Genomic DNA, 24,510 nt, shown 5'->3' on the forward strand with positions numbered 1-24,510 from the left:
ATCAGGGCCTTTATCCATGGTTTGGTTGAGTTGACCTGGAGATGGAGTAGGCCAGTCTGAAAGAGGGCATAGGGCCTGTTATGAAAAGGTATATTATGCCTTTAAAGTTCCCTTAATGCCCACTTCATGCAAACGTAAGCCAATTGCACACAACGGTGCAAGCGTTGTTTGCTGGTTTAAGAAGAGCCATCTGCCTCAGCAGATTACCGGAATTAAAAACCTGAGGCTGAAGAAGGCACACCTAGCGCCAAGAACAGGATGCTTACTACATACCCAGGGGCATATTCATGAGAATGTCACACAGCGCAGCAATTCACCTTGCTATGGTTTGTGACAGGGAAAGGGCAGTAAAGCACCATATTTAAAAGAATAAGTTGCATTCATTCCTTTGTCCCTGTGCTCACACCATTCTGGCTGCCTGGCACCAATACAGGCACCCTTGTAGCATGGTTCAAGGGTGCCTATGTTGCATGCAGGATTGTGTTTGTGCAGGAAGAGGCACCATCCTGCACAAATACAATCCTCAGCGCCATATTCCTCTTTCTACTGAAAGAGGATGTAATGAGGAGAAATAAAGATATTTCTCCTGGTAACGCCTCACCTGATGTGTATCTTTTTGACGCATTCCCAGATCTACCACTTTTGGTAAATTTAGGAAAGCGTCACAAACCATGGGACTTGCGTGGGAACACCCATGCAATGCCCATGGAAGGCTGTCCCTGAGCAGAATAACACCGCTCAAAGATTTTCACTGTGTCGCGGTACTCCAGATTTATGAAGCCGCCCAGGACCACACAAGGTGACCTTGCTAAGCTTCATAAATTGCACTTTTGACTTGTGTCGCTCTTGCACCAAGAGCGATGCAACTCCTCTTATATATTCCCCAAGACCCTAACACCAGCTTCGTTCTCACAGTAAATGTAAATTCGAGAATGAACACCGGTTTGGAAGAGTTTGCAGATTGTGGGCTTAATCTTCCCCAGTGCAACCAGCCAATCTAGGGGTCGATTAGGATGGCGGACGGACTTTGTCTGTTCGCCATCCTGTTGTGGCAAAGGACCGTCCGCCATAATGGTGAAGGTCCAGTGCGTCGTATTAGGATGCACCCGCCACAGTGGCGGGTGCATCCCGCATTTTTAACATTGCAGCACTGCCCGCCACAATGCTAAAAATGCATGCTGTGCGTTTCAAAGCACAACATGACAGGTGCCTGCCATGTTGTACTTGGAAACGCAGGGGGGTACCATAGGTACCCCCCATGTGCACCCCCCCAAGCCCACTTCACCTTGGGGGCCCGCATCGGGCCCCCAAAGCAAAGACCGTATGCCTTTCTGTGGCGGCATTGCCGCCACGGAAAGGCATCCCCCAAAGCCCATCCTAATATGGCTGGCGGTGTCTGATAGACACCGCCAACATATCAGACCTTTTCCGCCACGGTCGCAGCGGAGAGTGTTCCCGTCCGCCGCGGACCCCCCAGCCATCCTAATGTGGCGGGGGCAATCCGTCCGCCATCATAATCGGCCCCTTAGTTTGAACATTCGTATGGGACTAGATCAGTTTAGCTATATGCAGTCTAAGAATACACAGCAGCTCGACTGCAAAGGAAAATGTCAGAGCAGAGAACCAGACAAAATAGGCTCCTTCATTTTCTACTGTTTACAGTGATGTTTATGCTCTCTTCTGTTCTTGGAAAACGCCTGGTGTGATGGCTTATGTAATGACTTATGTCACATAAAGCCATTAGCAAATGTAAGGGTGATGACTGGAGACTGCATGGCTCCTTCGCACTGCCAATTCCTGGTTTTCAAAGCTAATGTGTTATAATATGGTTTTCAGTAAACATCCATGGTGTGCCAATAATCTATCCATGTCCATTTTCGAGTAATTACTCTCCTAGAAGGAAAAATAGATGTATATGTGCATCATCACTTCTGTGACCTTAACGTTTCTTGAATAATATTTCATGTTGACTACATAATTTCTCATAATTTACTTTTCCTAAGAGGAGCAGCATGCGTCATTTGAGCCACTGCGTGGGATAAAATGTGCCTGAACTGTTTGTAAATATGTATCGTGAATTTTGACTTGGAGAGACGCAAACATTGAAAAATAGTGCTTAACCTACCTATAAAGATTGTTTTTAGAGTCCAAACTACATGGGAGATCAAACTGAATACCTGTCAATGCTCAATAGAATGAAGCCTGTATACATTTTCTATATGTATAGCTGAAGATATCTTTAATTCATAACACATGTATAGGGCAGCTGTTAGAATGGTCTTCTATTATGCTTTTTTTTCATTTTCAGTGGATGATCTTAGCAAGTGTATATTTTGGTTACCTTGAGTTTATGTCGATGTGTAGGTTGTGTTAGTAGTTTATTATTGTTTGTGATGTTCGGAGTTTGATTCTCATATATTAAAAACAATTAGAAGTCTCACTATTCCTATTTTTACAGTGTACCTTCATGTTTCTGTAAATCATGTGTCTGTTTGTTATGCTTATGTAGGAAAGTGCCCTTTTTGTATGGTCACCCCTCCCCACACACTGTTTGCTCCAATGCTGATGGTCAGGACCCTGAAAGTGCACTTGAGCCGGCTGCCCAGGTCCCAGTGGCAGTACTCCCTAAAACTGATATGTGTGAATTGGACTTATAAGCCCCTAGTACATGGTACCAGTGGGAACCAGGGCATGGGTGTTAAGGGGGTCACCAGGGTCTGAAGCACTGTTTGTGCCACCCTGAGTGCCCCATGTAAACTACTGACAGCAGTCCTGCCTTTGCAGACTACAGGAACGGTGCAAACTGTTCGTACTCGACTTTGCCCTCACCATGTGTGGCAAAGTCAATGCACTATTTTTAATATACCATTATTAATAACGGGGTTGCCCTGTGTCCCTCAGAACCTGGGTATATAATATTATAGAGATACAGTATGTTTTTTAACGGGAGACGCAATTCCTTTGCATGGTATTGGTGCTTGATTAATACACCTATATATATATATGGTCCAACAAAGGGTCAAAAAAGAGTTTATAAGTTTGGGCTTGGGTCATCGGTGACGCTCAGAATCTGTTAGTGAATTAGGCACAACACGCCAAAGACTGTGGCAACTTGATATATTCTCAGTCATACATCCAAGCTGTACATGTATTCTGATATATGGCTGCTACACACACAATATACAAAAGTATATAAAAGCGTTATTTAGTGACAAGGTGACACAATGTGGACACATGAGCCTAACAACACAAAATCATAAATGACATAAAAGAAATGTAAAACAGATAAACTAATTCAGTGGAAGAATGTCAGTTTTTTCAATTGTAAACAGGTCAACTCCATATAGCTGGGTGGGAGGCGGAGGAGGTGGTGTGGAGGGTGGATTAATTTAATTAAATAAAAAAAAATATATATATATATATATATATATATATATATATATATATATATATATATATATATATATATATATATATATATATATATATATATATATATATATATATATATATATATATATATATATATATATATATATATATATATATATATATATATATAATTAAACTTACCTTTCCGCCGGCCGGGTCCCACGTCTTCTCTGCTCTCCTGCTCTCCAGGAACAGGACGTAGAAGCAGGCAGCCTGGTTCCCTCCCTCCCCAAAGCCAATCACAACACTGCAAGCAGCATTGTAATTGGTCGGGGCGCCGCCCAGCCAGGGGCTTTTGGGGAGGCCATTTTCTCAATGTAGGCTGCATTGCAGCCTGCATGGAGAAGGGCAGAGCCTGCATGACAGTCTTTGCACATTTGGGAGTGGGCAGGCACACCACTCCTCCCTTGCTCTGCTCTCGGTGCAGCCCGTCCCACCCGCCCGCCCGCAACCAAACATAAACTGGCAATAACGCAAAGTTATTACCATTTTATGTTTCTGCTTCTCGCACTGCAAGAAGCAGTGTGGCGACACTCCTCCACCCTAGTGGAGGAGCCGTCTCTGGATTTTACTCTGGCTAGCCAGACACCTGCGGCCAGCCACCCAAAACAGATTATCTGTCCATGTGGTGACGCTCAAACATTTTGGTGCAGAATGTAATACACAAGAATAGAAATACACAAGGCTCCTCCCTCTGGAATTACCTTCCTCGATACCTTTGAGTAGAAAAAGGTTTTCTGGGGTCAGAACAGTCATTAAGATGCGTAAGTTTCTTCTGGCGCTTACACTACATTACAGAAGACTTTCCTCTGAACGCAACACCTCCAAAGAGAAGCGCAGTCTCCGGGCATCCCAGTTCTTCTGCTACTGCTTTTCCAATCCTCAGAAAGTGCTTTGAAGCATTGTCCAGGCAGTATCTCCACTATATAAGAGCATTAAATAAAATATATACGACTTACTAAACTTTTCTTCACAGATACGGGCAGTAGGGCCATTATCCAAAAATGTTTGTCCTGTAAATGTTTTTTATTTTGTATTAATCAGGGTATTTATATAGTTTGGACCTAACCCTAAGGAACTGTTTTGCAAAGCAAAAATGGATGTGCTTGTAGACATTATACATTCAAGATATTCCACATATAATTGCATACCTATAATTACACAGTCCAGCCTCTACTAACTCTAACGTTAGCTCACATGGGATTTACATCGAGATGGCAACTTTCAATCCCATATAACTTTTACAACTTTAGACCTAGGAACATCAAATCTTCTCAACGAAATGGTTGGGTGGATATTAATTGATTTGTTCAGTGTGTTGAAAATACATATTTAATTGTCTACCTTTTTAAAGGTGCAACAAATATATTTTTTTTAAAGCGACCTCTCATAGCACATTTCTTCTGAGCAGATTTGTATGTAATGGCTCTGCCATTGTTTTCCACTTAACTCAGGTGCAGAGAAGTTGTTGAAAATGTTTACCATTTACAAAAAATGATGAGACTAGGTGCAGAGATTCCTGGGGCACTAAGTGCAAAATAATGTTTTTTGTGTGTTCATGTTATGATATCATAGATGTATTTAGCATTATATAAAACTTGAATTATATTGGACCATGTTACTATAGCAGCAGGGCTTCTGCAGGCATAGACAGTGACAAGCCACGTCTTTGAAAATGGAGGGTTAAGTGGAGGGAAGAAAGGAAGGTGATGTTGATCTGTAAATAGCTGGTTGCTAGTCTTTGTTGGTGGTGTTTTTTTTTTTTTAAATGATAGTTTAGCAAATTAGTGTGAAATTGCTGTAAATAAATCTTCTAATACGTGAATTAACCCCTTGCATGCTCGTGACGGAACCATTCCGTCATGAGCTACGGTGGTGCTGTGCTGGTGTCAGAATGGTTCCATCACGGCCCAGCGGCCGCGCAGGCGCGGCGCTGATTTCGCGCCTGCGCTGATGGTTCTATTAGATGGGCGGGGCCGTGACGGAACCATTCCGTTACAAGCACTGTGCCTCCGCGGCTCGTGACAGAGTGGTTCCATCACGAGCATGGCGGCGCCGCGCAGCCCCCCACCCCCTAGCGCCACGGGGGAATTACCGCCGCGGCCAAGGGGTTAAAGATGAAGCTGGGACTTCCTGTCTCTTACAAGCGAGCTGTAAAGTACTAAGAGGTATGTTGATTGGAGAAGGGAGCTGCGAAGGGCAAAACCTAGATATACTGGCGACATAATTGTAGTATAGGACCGAGCAGTATCCTGGTGATATTGGCTGTGAAGTGTGTGCAACGAAGTGCACCTTACAAGTAAATCGAATTGTGTGTTGCAAGGTTCCCCTTATAGGTGTGAAAAAGATCTATTTCCCATCCCCTTCACTTACCAAACCTAAAATATATATAATCTGTCAGTTTAAGAGGTCCGGATTTGAAGGTTACTGATGTTACAAAAAAGGAACAGTTTTAGAAAATTCTGAGTCAGTCATGTGGACTCTCAGCCTGGCTCCTCATCAGACCTCTAGTAATAATCTGCAAGTTTTTATACATGGCTATTGTGCAGCTGTCTAGTTTCTGTTTACTTCCTGGATTTGCTATCAATAGCTCATCATATGTCATTGATTGAGTGTATTAGGTTTTGAAGATTTCATTTGTCTTCCTATGGAGGGACCATGGAAAACTGTTGTCTCAGTGTCAAGAAAATCAATGTTGTCAATTTCCAGAGGCTTTCTAATGACTCTGTGTAATGTAAGTGTATTGAATTTTGCTCTTCAAAAAAGCTTGCTAGACAATCAATATTAACTTTGATATGACAGTGTAACTCATTTAAAATATTGCCATGAGACCCACTGCCCGCTCACCATCACTAAAGGCACGTCTCATGCAACTAGAGAAAAGTAACAATTATGAATGATGCAAACAAGCAGAACTGCCACATTTGCCGTTGGCTTTGCATTACAATGCACTGCAGGTCTTTATCCATTATACAATCCGCTCCTTGGGGCATATTATCAACAAAAGGCCATACATTATCGCCGCTTTTATCGTCAGAAAACTGCCGATAAAACGGCAATAATGGGCTTGATAATATGCTCTTGAGAATTCCCATAGAAGCCCACGTTCTGGTGTGAACATGGGCTTCTACGGGAATTCTCAAGGGCATATTATCAAGCCCATTATCGCCGTTTTATCGGCAGTTTTCTGCCGATAAAAGCGGCGATAATGTATCACCTTTTGTTGATAATATGCCCCCTTGTTCGGGGGATGGGGCAATAAATAAATCAAGAAACTCAAAGCTCAGTTAAATAATTGTATAGGGAGGCACCTGTAAGTAAAATGTGCTTTTCTTTATCACATATAAGTGTATTTGTTGTTGATGTTCTAGCCCCCTCATTATTTAACTTGAGCCTTGGTGTTTCCAGTCAAAAATGTTACAGGCTCGAGCAGATGCCAAGTACCCGGGACAGGGGCCATGCCCAGTGTTACTTTATGCAGATGAGACGGTAATCATGCAAGGCACCGATGTGGGACTACAGCATCAGTTGTTCAAGATGGGAGACTTCCTTTCAGAAAACGAACTCAAGGTAACTATGCATAACATTAAGATGAAGACTGCTGCATAAGGCAAACGTAGTAGGAATATACACCAGGGTGTCATATAAAGGAGACAGAATGCACTTTCAAGACTTGAAGTTAGTCATTAGTCAATTTGTTATTGTTATTGGTATTGGAATTTATAAAGTGGGTGTGATATCAAAGTATAATTGGCAGGATATTGTCTGACAAAAATATCCTGTCCCAAATATTGACTACAAAAATGTTGCCCCCATTGGAATTTATAATAGAAAATCTACACACGAAATATTTACGTAAGATGATTTTTCTGTATTTGATATGCTGACTTACAACCATAAAGGGGAAACCTAGATGTAAAGCTAAGGAGCGCTGTATACAGTAGTGAGATAGAAAGTCCTCAAGATCATGTAGAAAGTTAAAGACTTAGAAAATGGTGGCATTCCCTGCACAGTTGATCCCTGGGGACCATGAGATTTCTTATCACTGACCTGCAAGATGCTCCTTGAAGAGATGAGTTTTAAGCTCCTTTCTGAATTGAAGGCGAGAAGATGCAAAGCAGAGTTGTGGTGCAATGCTGATCCCTATTCCGGGTGCATGACATAAGATGGCTTATTTTCTTTTTTCTCTTTTTAAACTGCTTGATTTCAAGTCTGGTGATGTCAAGACTTTTTGTGTTGCGTTGAGCTCCTGATATGGTAAGCGTTTCTGATAGGTAAGATGGAATATGCATTGGTCCTGCCTTGTAGATGCTGTGGCAATAGGGGCTAAAAAGATATCTATTCAAGAAGCACCTCATCCACTCTAATAAATAACTTCAATTTCCTGTTTCATGCACCCTTTTTGGTGACAAACGTTTCTTTCATGTCCATAATCTTGGAAGATTCTCTCTTGTCTGCTATGTTAAGCTCTTTGTTGCTTACTTGCAAGATATGTACTATATATATAGCAGTATAAGTGCATGCATGCTATCATACGTACATAAGAAACTGCCCTTTAGGAGTAGACAGCGCCGCCGTGGCAGGTGTCTCTAGTCCTTTAATGAGTTGTGCAGCAAAATGCAGTAGGAGGATGCTGGACTATCACGTTGTCAATTTCCTAGTAGGAAAGTCTAAATTGCTGTCTATGATGATCAATGATGGATTTGTGTTGAGGTGTGCATTGTTTCTAACTTCACCTCAAAGATGCAGTTCTGTTCTGGCAAGACTGGCAATGAGGATGACTGGCTTTCCTTTCTAAAGAGGCAGTTCACACCTGGGCTTGGATATGACTGAGGCAGTCTTTGAGATTCATTTGATGGATTTACTAATGCAGATTCTGAAAAAGGGTTGTGTGTGTAAGCCTCGTGGTATATATTCCATGATTTGCTAGGAAGACTCCAAGTGACTCCATTTCTGCGTGGAACCTTATGGGGGAAATAGATTATAAGCCACCAAGTAGTCAGTGAGATAAGCAGATGCCCATCGGAGCAATTGTATCATTGGTTGGAATTGTAGGAAGAAAGCCAAAATAGTACAGTGTTGTTGCATCTTTCTCCAGGTGAAATGCTCTTGGAAATGAAAGCTGATTGATGATTTTAAAGGCTACGCGGAGGATCAATAGGGCTATGAGGCAAGGTCACTGTTTTCTTTAATGAAAAAGGTGTGATCCCCTGCCCGAATCGTAGCTACTTCAGTGCTGTAAAGTGACTTGAAACCTAACTGGTCATGGTGTCACAGGAGTGGTTATTGATGTGGCCTTTCTAGTGGATGATGACTGCTTGAAATGAAAATGTATTTATAAAACGCGCTTTTGCCGGGAGGCATCTTGGCGCTTCCCGAAACACAAGGGATAAAATCGGTGAAACAAAACTTTAAAGAAAGAAAAATCTAAAATATCTGGCTACGAAACCCATTGATTAAAAAGCCATGTTTTTAAAGCTTTCCTGAAATGAAGAAGGCCTGTGCTTTTCATTAACTGAAGCAGAAGAGAATTCTAGCTTTGCAGACCACAAAGCTTCTGCCGTCCCAGTGAGATCTTAGTTTGAATTTGGAAATGACAATATTGTTGGCTGATGAAGAGCGCAGAGCCGTGGATGAAGGGTACCATGTTAAATTCAGTTTCAGCTAGTCGGGACCTGACTCATGGGGAGCCTTAAAGGCAGTACACAAAGCCTTAAAGTCTATCTGCTTTCTGACTGCTAGCCAATGTAACTGGAAAAAAGGTTTATAATGCAGACTGAGGCTTAGGGATCATAAGCAGTAGGCGAGATGCCGCGTTCTGCAGAACTTGCAATTTGTTTAAAAGTTTTTTCTGCATGTTGATAAATAAAGCATTGCAATAATCCAGTTTAGAAAGCACAACAGTGATTATAACTGTCTTCTGCAAGTCATGTGGGATAAGAGGAAACACTTTCCTCACAATTTTCAGAATAAAGAAGGAGGAATAGGTCACAGCATTAATTTGCTTTTCAAATGCAATTTGTCATCGAAAAGCATCCCTATGTTTCTTACTTTTGAAACGGGGATTGGCAGGGTACCCAATACCTGCTGCCACCAACTTGGGGACCAAAAGGAAGTTTTATTGCTCAATGAAAGGACTTCAGTTTTTCCGAAGTTGAATTTAAGGCAAATTATTGGACATCCATTTGCCTATATGCAACATGCAGCTATGAAATCAGCCTGCAGTATCCTCCGGATTCTGAGACTTGCTCTACTTGTTCTACTGAAAAGACTTTGCATGGTCTTTTGGGTGGCAGCATTTCACACATCAGATATTCTACAAATAGTTTCTCTGAGGGCCCCTCTGAGCATTCTGGAACGTACTACCACAGATATTATTGTGGTGTGATCTTTTCTGCATCTTATGCTCTTGACATAAGGAGGGCTGTTTCATGTTTCACACATAGTAAGTCCTCTCTAATGCTTTTTATGTCTTGTATTTTGTCCCCCCACCTTCTGCTCCATCTGTCCCCACTGTCTGTTACTTTGGGGAGATCCGCTCTTATAAGGCTAAAAATGTTTGCTAGCATGTCAATCTTGTGCTCGATTCTGTAACGGCTTATAGTAGTCCTCGAAGGGTGGTGCCGAGATTCTACAGCTTCTCTCTCAAGTTTTTCATGTCTTATTTTGCCATAATTTCCGTACATTTGTGTATCTCTTTGTTGAGGGGGGGGGTGTTCCCCTTGAGGCTCCCATGCCTCTGTCCTTACACATTCTGTCTTGGCACGTACAAGGTCTTGGTTTTAAAGGGTACCATTGAAATATGAAGCAGGGAAGAGGGAAGCCCAAATTACTGCCCGTAGAATTCCTTTTTGTTGCAAGAGGTAGAGAGGTGTGTGCACAAAGCAGGCCTCTTCTTTTTATCTAAGCTGTTGTATTGAGATATTTATTCATCATTTTTAGGGTAGCTAATTTTCCTTTTTTTGGGTGGCTCCATAATTCATTTTCTACTTCCTCTAGCTTATACTCTAATGCGCGTACATGTAATTGTAGATTTTTCTTTCCTGCCAGCAGGGCTTTTCCTCACATCTCAACAGGTATCATGTGCCATATTGTGTCCCTTTCAATTGTACCTCTTTTTAGGGATTTTTTGCACCTGTAGCTTAAGCCCCTAAGGAGTGACCTCAGAGTTCCCCAGCAGTTGGACCCATTCTTCTCTATGACTCTGGCCTCTCTCCTGTCAGAGGGCAACCAAAGGCCATGTTGGACCGGCTCTATACAAATAATCAGATGCCTTTTTTTACCTTTGGGAAGCCTCCAATGTTGGCGCTCGCTTCAGGTGTCAATCGCTTCCGCCCGGGAGCATGATCTGCTGGCGCCCATTGGTTCCCAATACCCAGACCGTTTTGCCTCTGAAAGGGCAGGTTGCAGACCCACCACCCAAGCTAGAGTGACAGTGCAAAAAAGGAGCCCTCCTATTACAACACCCAGTCCCTCTCCGGTTCAGTAGTGCTGGCTCCTGTACCTCTGACCCTATACTTCTAATGTCTGAATCACCTTGGTGAGCTTGTTTCTCTCTCCTCGCAGCCCAGCAAAGGCATGGGAGGATCTCAGCATCCAATGCAATCCGCAGTCACAGAAGTTCTCAGTATGTCAAACTCTGGAGTCTGAGTCATATGGCTGATTGCTTTGTCTCGCCAATGGGGTCTTCATTTCTTGATTTTTGTAAAATGGCAGGATATTATTTGTCCGTATTTCTGTGATAGCCCAGAAACCAGAAATCAGACAGACATTTTTTGGCCTGGCTCGCCATGCACTGGTTACTGCTTTCTTGATTATGTCTGTACGCATGGATAGGTGTGAGATTGGATTGTAGCATAAAGGTTTGTAAGAGTTAAGGTCTTTTTTCGGCAGTTGAAGGATATGTCAAGTTTAGGGTCTGTCTATGACAAATACTTCAGTGAAGCAGAACAGTGCAGTGGTGTGGCTCACTGGTTAGAGGCGGCAGACCCGGAAGCAGAGAACGGCCCGGGACCAGGGTTCAATTCCCAACGCGGCAGGGTCGTGGACCAGGGTCAGCGGACTCGATAATTCTCGCCTCGGTGCCTACTCTAACCAGGGATCACACTCGGCAACTCTGGGCATTAAGCTTGCCTCATCTCTACAACAGCCCCCCACAGACGCCGGGGATGCCTGGTTTCACCTTGGAGATACCCAGAAGGGACCATCTCACAGGGAAAGCCAGAATGGGTTCCCCAGCGGCCTTCAGCGCCGGGACGCTTACGGGCAGCAGTGCGCTTTACAAGTCCCACACATTTACATTTACATTTACATTAACATGGTTATATTCTGTAGGGTTGTGACTCTTTCTCCTTAGAGGATTTTTGTAATGGTTCGTGACGTATTTGTCATGATGTCTTTGGGGGCATAGAAGATGTCATCCAAATCTGTAGTTGTGAGCATTTTTAACAAATTGCTTTTTGGTATATTGAATGGAGAAATAGTATGGTATTTTCAATGTGGTGTTTCAACATGTGTTTTTTTTGGGGGGGGGGCGAAGAATTCATTGATGACATTGCACTTGTCCATTGCGCAGTATACTAGGGTCTTGGTTGGACTGATACAGTGTTTGATGACTTGGAAGAGAGCTTTGTTTCTGTTAAAGGTTTCTCTTATAGTTGACTTGTAGAAAGTAGCTAGATCTGTTGCAACTCGATTTCTGTGTAGTAAGCAGTATTTTTTCAGTTTTTGAGAGGTCAATTTAAACTAGAGTTATTATTCTTTACGTGTCTATGAATAGCTCATTTGCTGCATTGTGTTAAGAAGCAAAGTTCTTTGTTTTTTTTAAGTACTGTTGAAGCGTATGTGGGTTTCAGGTTTGGTTTTCAGTTATGATGTTCAATAAATTAAGAATGACATTCATGTTGGATGTTTATTCATTTTTGGTTTTCAAGGTCTTGTGGTCTTGCTTGCATGTATCAATGGACTATGATATCAGTGGAATAGCAAGACATCGCCACCATCCTATTCCTCATCCAGCACACATCAACCACCCACGAAGGTTGCTCTTCGTGGGTGGTTGATGTGTGCTGGATGAGGAATAGGATGGTGGCGATGTCTTGCTATTCCACTGATATCATAGTTTAGCATTTAAGAGACTTCCTTTTGTAGGTTTCAGCTTGGTGACAAGAAGTTTGATGATCCCAGTGTCTAGGAGGTCAAGGAGTGCCTTATCCCTAGTTAAACAGAATCTCTGAGATAATAAGCAATCCAAAGAACGTCTGGAAAATATACTGCTTGCATTCTTGAACTTTACTGCCAATTTGAATGGTCACAAGAGGACTCAAAATATAAAAATATGGAGTGAAAACTTATCAAAGAAAACAGAGTAATACATATTCTTAAAAACACAATTCTCTTTAAAACCATAACACTGAATATGTTCGTCCTGGCCGTGGCACTCTCTGATAAACGTTTTGTGGCAGTTTTCTGTTTATTTGAAGATTGCTTGGTTACCTCATTCATCTCTACTTTTCACCTGGTAAGATTGATGAGATTAATACAACTTCCAGTATACCATCCCATTGTAAATACTTCAAAGGCTATTTGCGTTAGAGCAGAGTAGCGGAATTGCTCTGTCTAGGTACATGACTGTTGTACTCACGCCATACATTTGTTTATCTATAAGTTTCTTATACAGCCTCACTCATATGCAGCACCTGATACTATCTACTAGATGTAAATTTCAGTGGCGTTTTTATTTTTACTTAGCATTTCAAGTAAATACATATTTTTCAGGGTTTTTAGCCATTTTGTCGTAAAGATAAACTACACAGTGAATGTAGATCGGCACTGATAAAGGTATGGATTGGAGAGATGCAGCATGGTGCCCATACCTAGATATTTAAAAAAACGACTTTACTCAGAGAACTTACTTGGCTATGTTTTAAGATAGTGTCTCTAAGGGTCTATGAATTAAATGACACCAACTAGTGTCACCTCTTTTCTGTGCCACTTCTACTGCAACTCATGTTAGTGTTGTTGGATTATAATATTAACTATACTGCGCATGCATGAAAGGGAGGGTCTGAATGTGTATAGTCCTTTTTTCTGTAAATTTAGGGGACAGTAGAGATATTGCTGGATTAAACAACACACTTCGTAAACTAGTAATTTTCAGTCTTGTCTGTTATGTTAAAAGAATCTTTGAATTTATGGATCCATCACCTCTTACGTTCCATTGTTTCGACACACTCTAAGATTTAGAATTAGATTTCGGCAGATAAGATACCCCATCACAAATGTGGGAGATATTCCAACTACCGTATTGCAAGTGCATTACATCCAACGCAGTATCCCCCTGCTGAACTTCAAACTAGGCTCAAAATCTTGGAAAAAATCATCATCGGTCATGAGCACAGTTGGCTTGGAATACATTGCCTAGGAAGAAGCTCTCCTCTAACATATCCTTGACTGTGCTGGAAAATTGTGTAATATTTTATTTTGGGTTTCCCTGTCAGTCCCCACTTATGGTAACTCTTCTCAGATCCTACAATTGCACTATAATTTAACGTACTAACTTTATCTTTTAATGACTATAGGCAAGCACTGATGGTGCAGTTTTTATGTTTTATTTTTCTGTTTTGTCCTGACTCACATATGCCAAATAAACCAATAATTTTCACGCTTGCAATGAAAGTCAGGATTGCAGCATCAGTGACCCTTCTATCCTACTCGACTCTCAAACAGACGGACGTTCTTCTGCTAGGCATAACCTCATGGAATAATTCAAGCATAACTGTTTACTCTCAACTAATTAGTTTGCTTGCATATTTCTTCACTCAGATTTGTTATTGGAAAAAATTCTGAGCATGGCATTGCCAATAATAATTTCAAGACTCTTCACTTTCATTTTGGTTTATTTGATATGATATCTTGGGTTGGGGAAAAGGAGTATCTGTGTGTATCAGCGCGCACACACATGCCTATTTTTGCCTGTCCTTCTATGTAAGTCTGTATATGGCCTGATTATAAGTGGCCCTTCAGGGTATGCAAAATGTATCTCACCCTATAAAATATGATACCCTTGGTTTCAAGAATTTGTTGGGTGCTATAAATTCCACCTATCTCGAGTTTTTATTCAGTAATGGCGAATAACATGGTCATTTTGGTGCTAAGTGCACCACAATCCACATGTCCCATAAATACTGGAGGGCACATTAACTTGCCTTTCATGCAACGCTGTTCACCAAGGCAAGTTGCTGTATTACGTGAAAAGGAGAGAGCAGAAATGCGCCCTATCTATCAAGATATGGTGCACTTCTGCTCTCTCAAAGCACTGGCTCACTTCTGGCAGCATAGTGCACCGCACGCACTCTTGCACCACGGTCCAAGGGCACCTGCGTTACTAGAAGAATTGTTCTTGTGCAGGAAGGGATACCTTCCCGCACTAAAAAAATCCCTTGAGGCATATTCCTCTTTCTATGTGTGCAGGACACAGAAAGAGCAAATAACAAAGAGAAAAAAATATTCTTCTGCCTGTTACGCCATTCTCTGGGAGGCAGCGCGATTTCATGCCATCCCACCTGTACAAACCTTTGTTAATCTGGGATTGCATGAATTCCATAGGTGGATGCACAGGAACGCCTGTATTGTAGCAAAAATGGAAGACACTATGTTTCTTCAACATATTTGTCTTTTAGGGGTGTAATGGACAGCGTTTGAGCGAGCTGTGTTATGTTAGTGCTTTAATATCATTTGCTAAAGTTGAAAATCAATAGGTGCTAAAAACCTGTTTTCTGGTTTTTTTCAGGCAAAATTTGCATTCCAAAAAGACATGATCAAGCCTATGGCTCCCACCTTCCTCTCGTCCTCTCTGGCTGCAGCGGTGTCGTCCAGCCTCTCCCTGCCGCCTCGTCCTTCTACCTCCATGTTTCAGGCTTCGGCAATACCCTCCCCCTTCCTACGGCATGGGCACGGTCCAATGCGAGCAACGACTGCCTCGATCCTTTTTGCACCATATTGATTGTCAACCAATGAAGAGATTGCGACAGGCCAGTAAAAAGATAGGTGGATTTGCAAGTTTTAGGAGACACAAAGGGGAAGTCTTGAAAGGCTTCCACGCATATTTATTTTTCTTTTTTTTGTAGTAAAAAATGTCATTTGGCATCACACCTCCACAGGTGGACTTGATGGCAGCAGTTTCCATGGACATGTGCTATTAACCAAGAGCCTGGAAGATGATTTATGTTTTATTATTATTCGCAAACATCACTGGAGGACCTTGTGTGACAAGAGCACTTCATCAAGGATACATGCCATTAATCCTTTCCATGGAGACATCAGCCTGAAGCCATGGAACACGTGAATTTATTTCCTGACAGACTTGAAAACTATGGTCTTCCTCATCCGTTTATTTGTGTAAATAGTCTTTGGGAATATGCTAGGCTTACTAGGATGGCAAAGGTAGATGAAATATTGTGTAATTGTGGATACCATAATACTAAAGGACTATGTAATTTATTTTTAAATGTGTTTTTGTTGAAAGGGATTGTGTGACAGAGTTTGGCCCAAATACTGTTGTTCCTTGAGTAGTTCTGAAGCTATAGATTGTCCTTTAGTTGCTCTGTTTTATGCCTAGAGGCAGCCCCAATTCAAGTGTATCTCTTTGATTTCTTTATTTTGTTCTGGATGATAAAACAATAGAAAGCCATATGATCTAGAGTTGTGGGAACATCCATTTCAGTTTTTCTGTGTATCTTATGTTTGAGGCCCATCACTGAGATATGTTGCTAAGCATTCTCAAGACTGATGCTTTGTGCATTGCACAACACAAAGCAGCTTGTCTGCATTTCTTGCCCAGCTTGCAAGAAGACAATCAGTCTTTGTGCTTATGTGTGGATTTATTTTTCCATTAAAATCACGTTTCTGTTGGGAATGCTGCTGCATTATGTTGTGACTCCTGATGCAATAATGTACAGAAACTAAATATTTATATGAATAAATGACATGTTGTGTTTAACGTTCATGCAGCAAATCAGCAGGCCATATTTGAGGTTACAAGGATGTGCACAGCACAGTCCGACACGAGGCAGGGTATCAAGAGGAACAGGTTAATAAAGGCACAAATCTGAATGCATTCATAGCACATTCCTTTATGGTATCGCTATCAGCAATCCTTACCTGGTAAAATGTATGTGTATTTTTTTAAATGTAAATTTTGAATAAAATGATAAATGATATAGAAAGAGACTCCTTGTCATGTTTTGCGCAGTACGGGGTACTGTTCATTGAGATTCCTGAGAGAACGGCGTTCTAAGACTCTCTGTTTTACATGCCTCAACATTCTTTCTCGGTGTCTGTAAAAAAAATATGTTATTATGTTATAGCTTACAAATAGGTTAATTAAAAAAAATAGGTTATTAGGTTACAAGTTGTAAATACGTTATACAGATAAATGAGATATGAGGGTGTCACAATGATAGCGTTTAATGTGTGTAAAGAAAGTTCATGGGGCCAAATATTTTCTTAGGAGGCCTCCACTTGTGCTGCTGAACGCCTAGGCTGTCTAATACCAATCTACATAGTCCTCACCCCACTTCATGTCTCTTTCTCCCATCATCCTACTCTTTGTGTCTCTTGCACTTTTGTTGTCTCTGTTACACTTCTTCTAAATTTCTCTTTGGGATTCTTTCTCCAGTTTCTGATTGCCTGGTTTGAAGTCTGATGAAGAAAAACAAGTCTTGGTCCCCAAAACCGAGTGCGAATGTCCCCCACTGGCAACCACTGGGTGAAATTAAGTACTGCATAATGGACAACAGTGATAATGTGATAAGGGGAGAGGAGTTGGCCTAACGGCTAGGGTGGTCAACCTTGAATCTGGAGAACCGGGTTTGAGTCTCGGCAATGACGCTGAACATCCTGTGATTCTGGGCAAATCACTTAATCTCCCGTGCCTAGCAAAACAAGCATTAAAAATGCAATAGGTCTCGCCTTTGATTAAGTTAAAGCCATTTGCTTTGCTAATGGTATTGTATAGCAAAGCACATGGCTTTAACTTAATCACAGGCGAGACCTATTGCATTTTTAATGCTTGTTTACAGCATATTGTTGCATCAACTCGGTGGTTCTTTGGCACAAAGTCCTCACTTTCAAGATCAATGCTGCATAAACAGTCAACAAACATGTAAAAGGTAACAGAGAAGAAAATATATATATAAAAAGTCAGCATTATAGCAAAATATGTTGCGATAACAGTGTGTTACATGGATGAGGCTTCAGATTCAGCAGAATAGCTCCCGGGTTTTTCCATATTCTGTTAATGACATAATGTGCAAGACAAGGTGGACTTGATACTCAAAACCATCACAGCCACTAGGTAAGCCCTCGCAGGAGCAGACTTAAATTTGGAGCGAGATGATAAAACGAAGCTGACGGAGTAAGGAAAACATGGGCATATTTGTGAGCTCGTCTGGAAAAATTACAGTAACAGGTGCCATTAGGGCAGCAGGTGCAGTGGCACTGGGGCCTATTTAAAACCTGATATTGGTTGTTACTACTACCACAGCAGTCAAATGGCCATTTTATTTGCTTGCACTACACACCCTGGCATCCTTGCATAGCTACTGTGAAAGACCTTACTGAGACTGCCCACATTTTGGAGTAGGAGGAATGGAGGTGATGAATGATGGTGAAAAAACATGTGTCTAGTAGGTTTACCAGGTGGAAACAAAGACCCTCATATAGTGACATACAAGGAAAAATGGCTGTTTCAGACTGTTGTTCCTCAGTGAATAACTCAGTGGAGAGTGAATACGGAGTACTGACCCCTTCCCCTCCACTTGGCGCTTCCCCCAGGCCACCAGGTACACATTTCGAATTCTGTGCATATTAAGGACGAATGTGAGATTACAAAAAAGCTATCAAAGCAGGTCACTTTCTAGTGGAAAATGGTAACAGAATTAAATGAACAGTCCGGACAGGAGACTCTTACCACATACTTTAAGGTTTGTAAATATTCTCTGTAAAGTGATGTGTTTATCACAAATATTTAGTCAGACCCTCACCCATCAACTTAGATGGCATGCTTCATCATCAGATTGCTCCACATTCGTACAAGATTTTTGGTGGAACACATGGGCTCCTATATACTAGGAGTCTAGTATAGAGGTATATTTGTTATACCTTCTAACAGTAGTGTTGGGATCCAAAAGATGAAAACATAAAATTCCCAACAGGTGACCCCAAGTAATTTAATTGAAGGGAAATATTAAGCACATAGCGGCTTATTTACAAGCCCCTTGCGCCAATTTGCGTCTCTTTTCACATGTTAAAAGTGACGCAAAAGTGGCCCAAGGGGCTTGTAAATCTGCCCCATAGAACGTATGTTTGATGAGGATAATTAGTGGTCCTCCTTCATCCTGGTCACCATGTTTCCTTTTCAAGTTCTGTTTATTATAATAATAACAGTGTACTCGCGTCATGGGCGAAATTCTCGTATTCTAAGAGCCTGTAAAGATATATATCAAGACTCACACCTGTAGGAAATTAGAACAATAATCTCCGTAGTCGCAACGCACACTCGTTTGGTGTAATATTGTGTACTACAAAACACGTGCACCGTCCTCACTGCAAAAACGCAATAGAAATATATAAATATCCCGGGGGTGCTAGGTGGCGCACATCCAAGATGGTCGCACACCTGTGAGGCTCTGGACTCCCGGTGAAGAAATCCGCCACATATCCGCATTTATACCTGTCCTCTTTCCCTGAAAACACATGCTGCCTGTGCTTGCGACCTTCTGGAACTCCTGTGCAAAAATTTGAAGCTCCTGCTCCACTCCCTGGGGAGCTGTGGTGCTGGACTCCGTGCCGGCCTGTGATCACTCACTAATGCTGGAGCCACTTGACCCCCTGGTCTCCCTCATGGTGCTGGGCCGTTGCGGCCTCGGGGATGGGCCACGCCTCTGCTTCGGTGGAACGTCTTGGCGCTGACCTGCAGCCTCCCACACCTTTCCTGAAGTACCCCCGCTATACAGAGGTGAGCCGCGCACAGTAATCAGCGCGCTCCGGTCCCCCGCATGCTCTCTTGATGTGGCGTGTGTTGCGGCTCTGCCTCGGGCCCTTCCTGGAAGAGATAAGCTGCTGTGGCTGGCCGCGGGGTCTCGCCGCTGCAGAGCGCACACCTCCCGGGCCCTGCCGCCTTGCATCGTGCTTGGGGAGGATCACTAACGTTGCCCTGCTCGCGCCGTATCAACCCGTTTCTTCCTCTCGGCGCCATATTAGCATAATCGTTGCCGCGGAGCAGGAACGTGTTGACCGCTCGCTACACACTCCACCAGTTGCTGCCATGGGACGTAGGGGAGGCATTGTCCGGACCACCCCCCTAAGGCTTTAGTGACGCCTGCACCGGTCTGTTCGCCGCATTAACAGTAAGCCCTCACCTTTAAACCTGGGCTGTCACTTTCTCCTTCTTTGCTGCTGCGAGCGAGTTGGCAGTGGACGAGTGGGCGCCTTCCACCTGCAGCTGACACTCCTGATGGCCTGACACCTGCGGGCATTACTCCAGTGGCAGCCCCCTGGCAGTTAATGTGAGTCCCCTTCTGCTTGTGCAGGGCACATATTATTTGGCCATTGCTGTTTTCACTGCCCATGTTCCTGGATACAGCCTCAGCCCCCTGCATATCATTTGTTGCCAGCAGCCCTACACTGACTGACTCCGTGGCTGCTTGGTGCTCCGTCTACAATACCCCAGCTAAGCACGAGAAGGTGAGCTGTACAGTCAGCTAGGCGCACCTCCTCCAGGGTGCCGCTCATTGTACCTGGGGTAACGCACAACACGTCTGGTCAACAGGATCCTGCAGCCCACTGTCTCCCTCTTTGGGCCTCGACGCTATGGGGAAAACGGACGCTCGCCAACCCCGGTTGACATTTGATTCCAGGAAGGCTGGCACGTGCTTCACCTCTGTCGACTCCGAGCCATCGACATGGAACATGGTCCGATCGCCCCGCAGTGCTCCGGGGACGAAGTTAAGACACTCCTCCTGGCGGTCCAGAACAGCTTAACAGACTTGTCAGGGAAAATCGACTCCATGCACAACCGCTTTGACCTCCTTGTCCATAAAGTCGACAAACATGACGGACAACTCAAAGAGGCCGAGAGTCGCATCTCTGAGATGGAAGACACCACTTCTCAACTACAGGACCGTGTCACAAGTATGGATAAGCTGCTGAAGGTTATCGTGGCTAAAAACGAGGACATAGAAGGGCGCAGCCCACGCAACAACATCCGCCTCGTTGGCATACCTGAATCGACCAACACGGGCCGCATGGAGGACTACGTTAAACGTCTTCTGAAAGGCTCCTTTGGCGCGGACTCCTTCTCACCCCACCTAGTCGTGGAGCATGCCCATCGATCCCTTGGGCCACACCCGCCCCGGGAGACCCCCCTCGACCTATTATTGCCAGGCTGTTGAATTTCAGAGACCTTGATGTTGCACTACAAAAAGCTTGTGAAACGAAACCCTTGCAATTCGAAGGTAACGCTTTGTCAGTCCATCCGGCCTCACCCTTGCAGTTCAGGAGGCACATCGGAAATATCTACCTGCTAAGCAAAAACTCCGTAAGGCTAATATAGAATATGCTCTCCTTTACCCTGCAAAACTCCGGATCCTTCAGGACGGCAAACACATCATTTGTACGAATCCACAACAAGTCGATGACTTCTTGAAGACGCTGGCTAGAAGATCACCTCGACGGGACCAAGACTCTAGACCCTCCTCACCGACTGGCAATTGACACCCAACATGCTGGGGGCCTTTTGGTCTCCTGTCGTACTTGGATTTGTACTTTGATCCTATACAGCTCACGATGGATTCCTGATCACCGTCCACGATGCCACTGCGCATGTCATTCTGGACACTCTCCTGACTCTGGCAGCTGTTCCTGTTCAGATAAGTGCTTTGTGTGGATTTGATTGTCGTGACTCTTATTGGTGCATATTTCGCAGTCAATCCTATGTTCATTGGTCAGGTGCCTTTACCATTTCACCGGGCACCCCTCCCCCCCAAGCCGCTGGTCTTCCCCTACTGCGAGAGGATATGTTTCTCCTCTTTCCTCTTGGGTTCGTGACATAGCGATGCTGGGCACAGGAGGGGGTTCGTGCCCACCGGGCGCCCCCCCTTATGGGAGCTCCCCACTGCATGTTAGTTTTTTTGATTACTCTATTCTGCTTTACAGTGATCCTAAGCCACTTTTTCTGGGACAATGTAATACTTCTGCTTTATTGGGTTTCTTCGGGTGGGAGGTGGTATACCGGCACGATTGGGGTGCTGTTGTGGGTGGGTTGGGTTGGGTTCTAAATGTCGATGACTGTTCACCATTGCTCTTGCATGGACATTTTTTGCGGGTGGGTGAGTTGGGTAGGGGTAGCTATGGGCTGGGGGTGGGCGGGGAGGGTGTTTCTTTGTTAATTGCAACGTCATGCATAGTGTACAATTCTCTTGTTATGCTGTTCGGCACACAGGTACACACCATACTGGTTTACAATCGCTTATGTGACATTTCCGCTCTTCCGATTCTCTTATGGCAACACATCCTAGGGCCCTTGGCCTAAAATTGCTTACATGGATTGTCAGGGGTCTCTGCGACCCTCGAAAACGGAGGCAGATCTTGGCATACTTAGATCGGCACCAGGTGTAAATTGCACTGCTTCAGGAAACCCACATGGATCCCCGTTCACACCAAGTGGGCCTCAGCCCATCCCTTTTCCTCATACTCCACCTATTCCAGAGGTACCATCATTCTGATAAAAAAGAATATACCATTCATACTGGGGGGCACATACAGTGACGACTCTGGTCGTAGTTGTATAATGTGGGGTACTCTATGCACACAGTCGATAGCCCTGGTGTGTAGCTATGGCCCTAATCATGACGACCCTCAATACTTCTCCACTTTTTGGGGACGCATATTGGATACGGGATCCACATATGTGATATGGGGGGGGCGATGTTAACATAGCATTGCACCCAGCAGCGGACGGCTCCAACCCCCAGCCTCACCATTATACCAGGGCACGGGAAACACTACTGGGGATATTGGAAGAAAACGGGCTAGTAGATACCTGGCGGTATACACATCCCACCGGGAGGGAGGGTACATATTATACTTCGGGTCACGCCGCATGGTCAAGGCTAGACTAATGGCTCTGCTCCCGGGGTACAGCGCCTTGGATCCAATCCGTCACTCACCTTGCCCCTACTTACTCTGACCACGCCCCTGTGTGCCTTGAGGTAGTCCCCCCCAGTGCAGCGGCCATCCCTCACTTCTGGCGTCTTCTCCCGGAGTCCCTTTTAGATACAGTCTTTCGGGCTGAACTCGGGGAGGAAATCAAAGATTTTTCCGACAGAAAGAAGGGCTCTGTCGACTTGCTATTCACACTCTGGGAGGCTTTCAAAGTCACCGTCCGAGGTATAGGCATGTCCAAGAGCTGTGGGGTCCTCCGAGACATTAGACGTAATCTGCTACGCCTGGAGGTTGAGATACGGCAGCTAGAAACTGACATGTGGAGGGACATATCTGGAAGTCGTAGAGCACTGCTCCAAGAAAAAATGACTGACTTTGTTACCACCGCTGACCGAAAGGTGAAATTCCCGTGGCAAATACTTTACAGCTCGTCGATGCGGGAAGGGGGAGCGACCTGGCCGGGCCTTAGCTACAGAGATTAAACAGCCTCGCTACTTTAGTTTTGTGTTAGAGGTACTGGACGAGGCTGGCGTGCGCCATAGGGAGAGCCAAGACATATTACATACATTCACCTCGTTCTACAAGAACTTATACAAGACACAACGTACTTCCCCACCAGACTTCACACCCCTCTTTGGGGACATTACCCTGGGATGGCTGGGGTACTCACAACGTGAGTTCTTGGCTGCGCCTTTTGAGGGCGACAAGCTCAGGGAGGCTATTATGCAGATGAGGTCGGGCAAGGCCCTGGGCTCTGACGGCCTACCTGTAGATTTTTACAAATCATATATCGAACAGCTACTCCCTATATTGAACGAAGTCTTTCTTGAAGCCCAAGAGACTCAAATACTCCCGCCCTCATAGAGGGAAGCTCTTATCACCTCATTGTTATAGCCAGGTAAGCCCCCTGACCACTGCGAGTCCTATAGACCGTTGTCCCTACTCAACACTGATACCAAGAACCTCACCCCTCTTTGGGGACATTACCCTGGGATGGCTGGGGTACTCACAACATAAGTTCTTGGCTGCGCCTTTTGAGGGCGACAAGCTCAGGGAGGCTATTATGCAGATGAGGTCGGGCAAGGCCCCGGGCTCTGACGCCTACCTGTAGATTTTTACAAATCATATATCGAACAGCTACTCCCTGTGTTGAAAGAAGTCTTTCTTGAAGCCCAAGAGACTCAAATACTCCCACCCTCATAGAGGGAAGCTCTTATCACCTCATTGTTATAGCCAGGTAAGCCCCCTGACCACTGCGAGTCCTATAGACCGTTGTCCCTACTCAACACTGATACCAAGAACCTTGCTAAGCTATTGGCAAACCGACTGTGCCTCCTGTTAGACAAATTGGTCCTTCCTGATCAGGCGGGTTTCATACCAGGCAGGGCGATGTCCCACAATCTCCGCACCCTTTTTTCCATTTTGCAGACAGTTGATCCTAAGCTGGCACTGGCGGCGTTTTTTTAGACGCCTTCGATTCTGTGGAGTGGGATTACTTATTTGCTGTGCTCCAATGTATGGGACTACCCGTTGGTTTCCTCTCCTGGATCTGATTGTTGTATACATCGCCTACGGCGAGAGTACTGATTAACGGGCGAGCCTCACCATCCTTTTCCTTATCCCGCGGCACTCGCCAGGGATGTCCTCTCTCCCCCCTCCTTTTTGCCCTTATTATGGAGCCGCTGGCTGCAAGGATTAGACAGCACTACATGTGGGTCTTCGTTGCCTATTACGCCCTGTCTTTATATCCCTTTACGCGGATGACGTCACCCTTTATGTAAAGGAGCCCAGTAAAAATTTGATCCCACGTATGCGTGAATTTGTTAAATTTGCAGGCCTCTCAGGCATCAATAT

The 24,510-nt window shown here is 44.1% G+C and overlaps 1 protein-coding gene across 5 annotated transcripts in view; it reads left to right on the top strand.

Annotated features, from left to right (window-relative positions):
- ZNF385B (zinc finger protein 385B) overlaps nt 1-16,652 on the top strand; it is a 1,180,505-nt gene extending 1,163,853 nt beyond the window's left edge. For 4 of the 5 annotated variants that reach the window (XM_078681482.1, XM_078681484.1, XM_078681486.1 and 1 more), the window contains 2 exons: nt 6,841-7,002; nt 15,224-16,652. In XM_078681482.1, the coding sequence (XP_078537608.1) occupies nt 6,841-7,002; nt 15,224-15,436 (375 nt within the window). In that variant the 3' untranslated portion in view covers nt 15,437-16,652. The remainder of the gene's footprint in view (nt 1-6,840; nt 7,003-15,223) is intronic. The other variant, XM_078681483.1, reaches the window with a different exon arrangement.
- The last annotated feature ends 7,858 nt before the right edge of the window (nt 16,653-24,510 follow it).

The sequence above is a fragment of the Lissotriton helveticus genome, chromosome 3_1, assembly GCF_964261635.1.
Source record: "Lissotriton helveticus chromosome 3_1, aLisHel1.1, whole genome shotgun sequence".
NCBI lineage: Eukaryota > Metazoa > Chordata > Amphibia > Caudata > Salamandridae > Lissotriton > Lissotriton helveticus.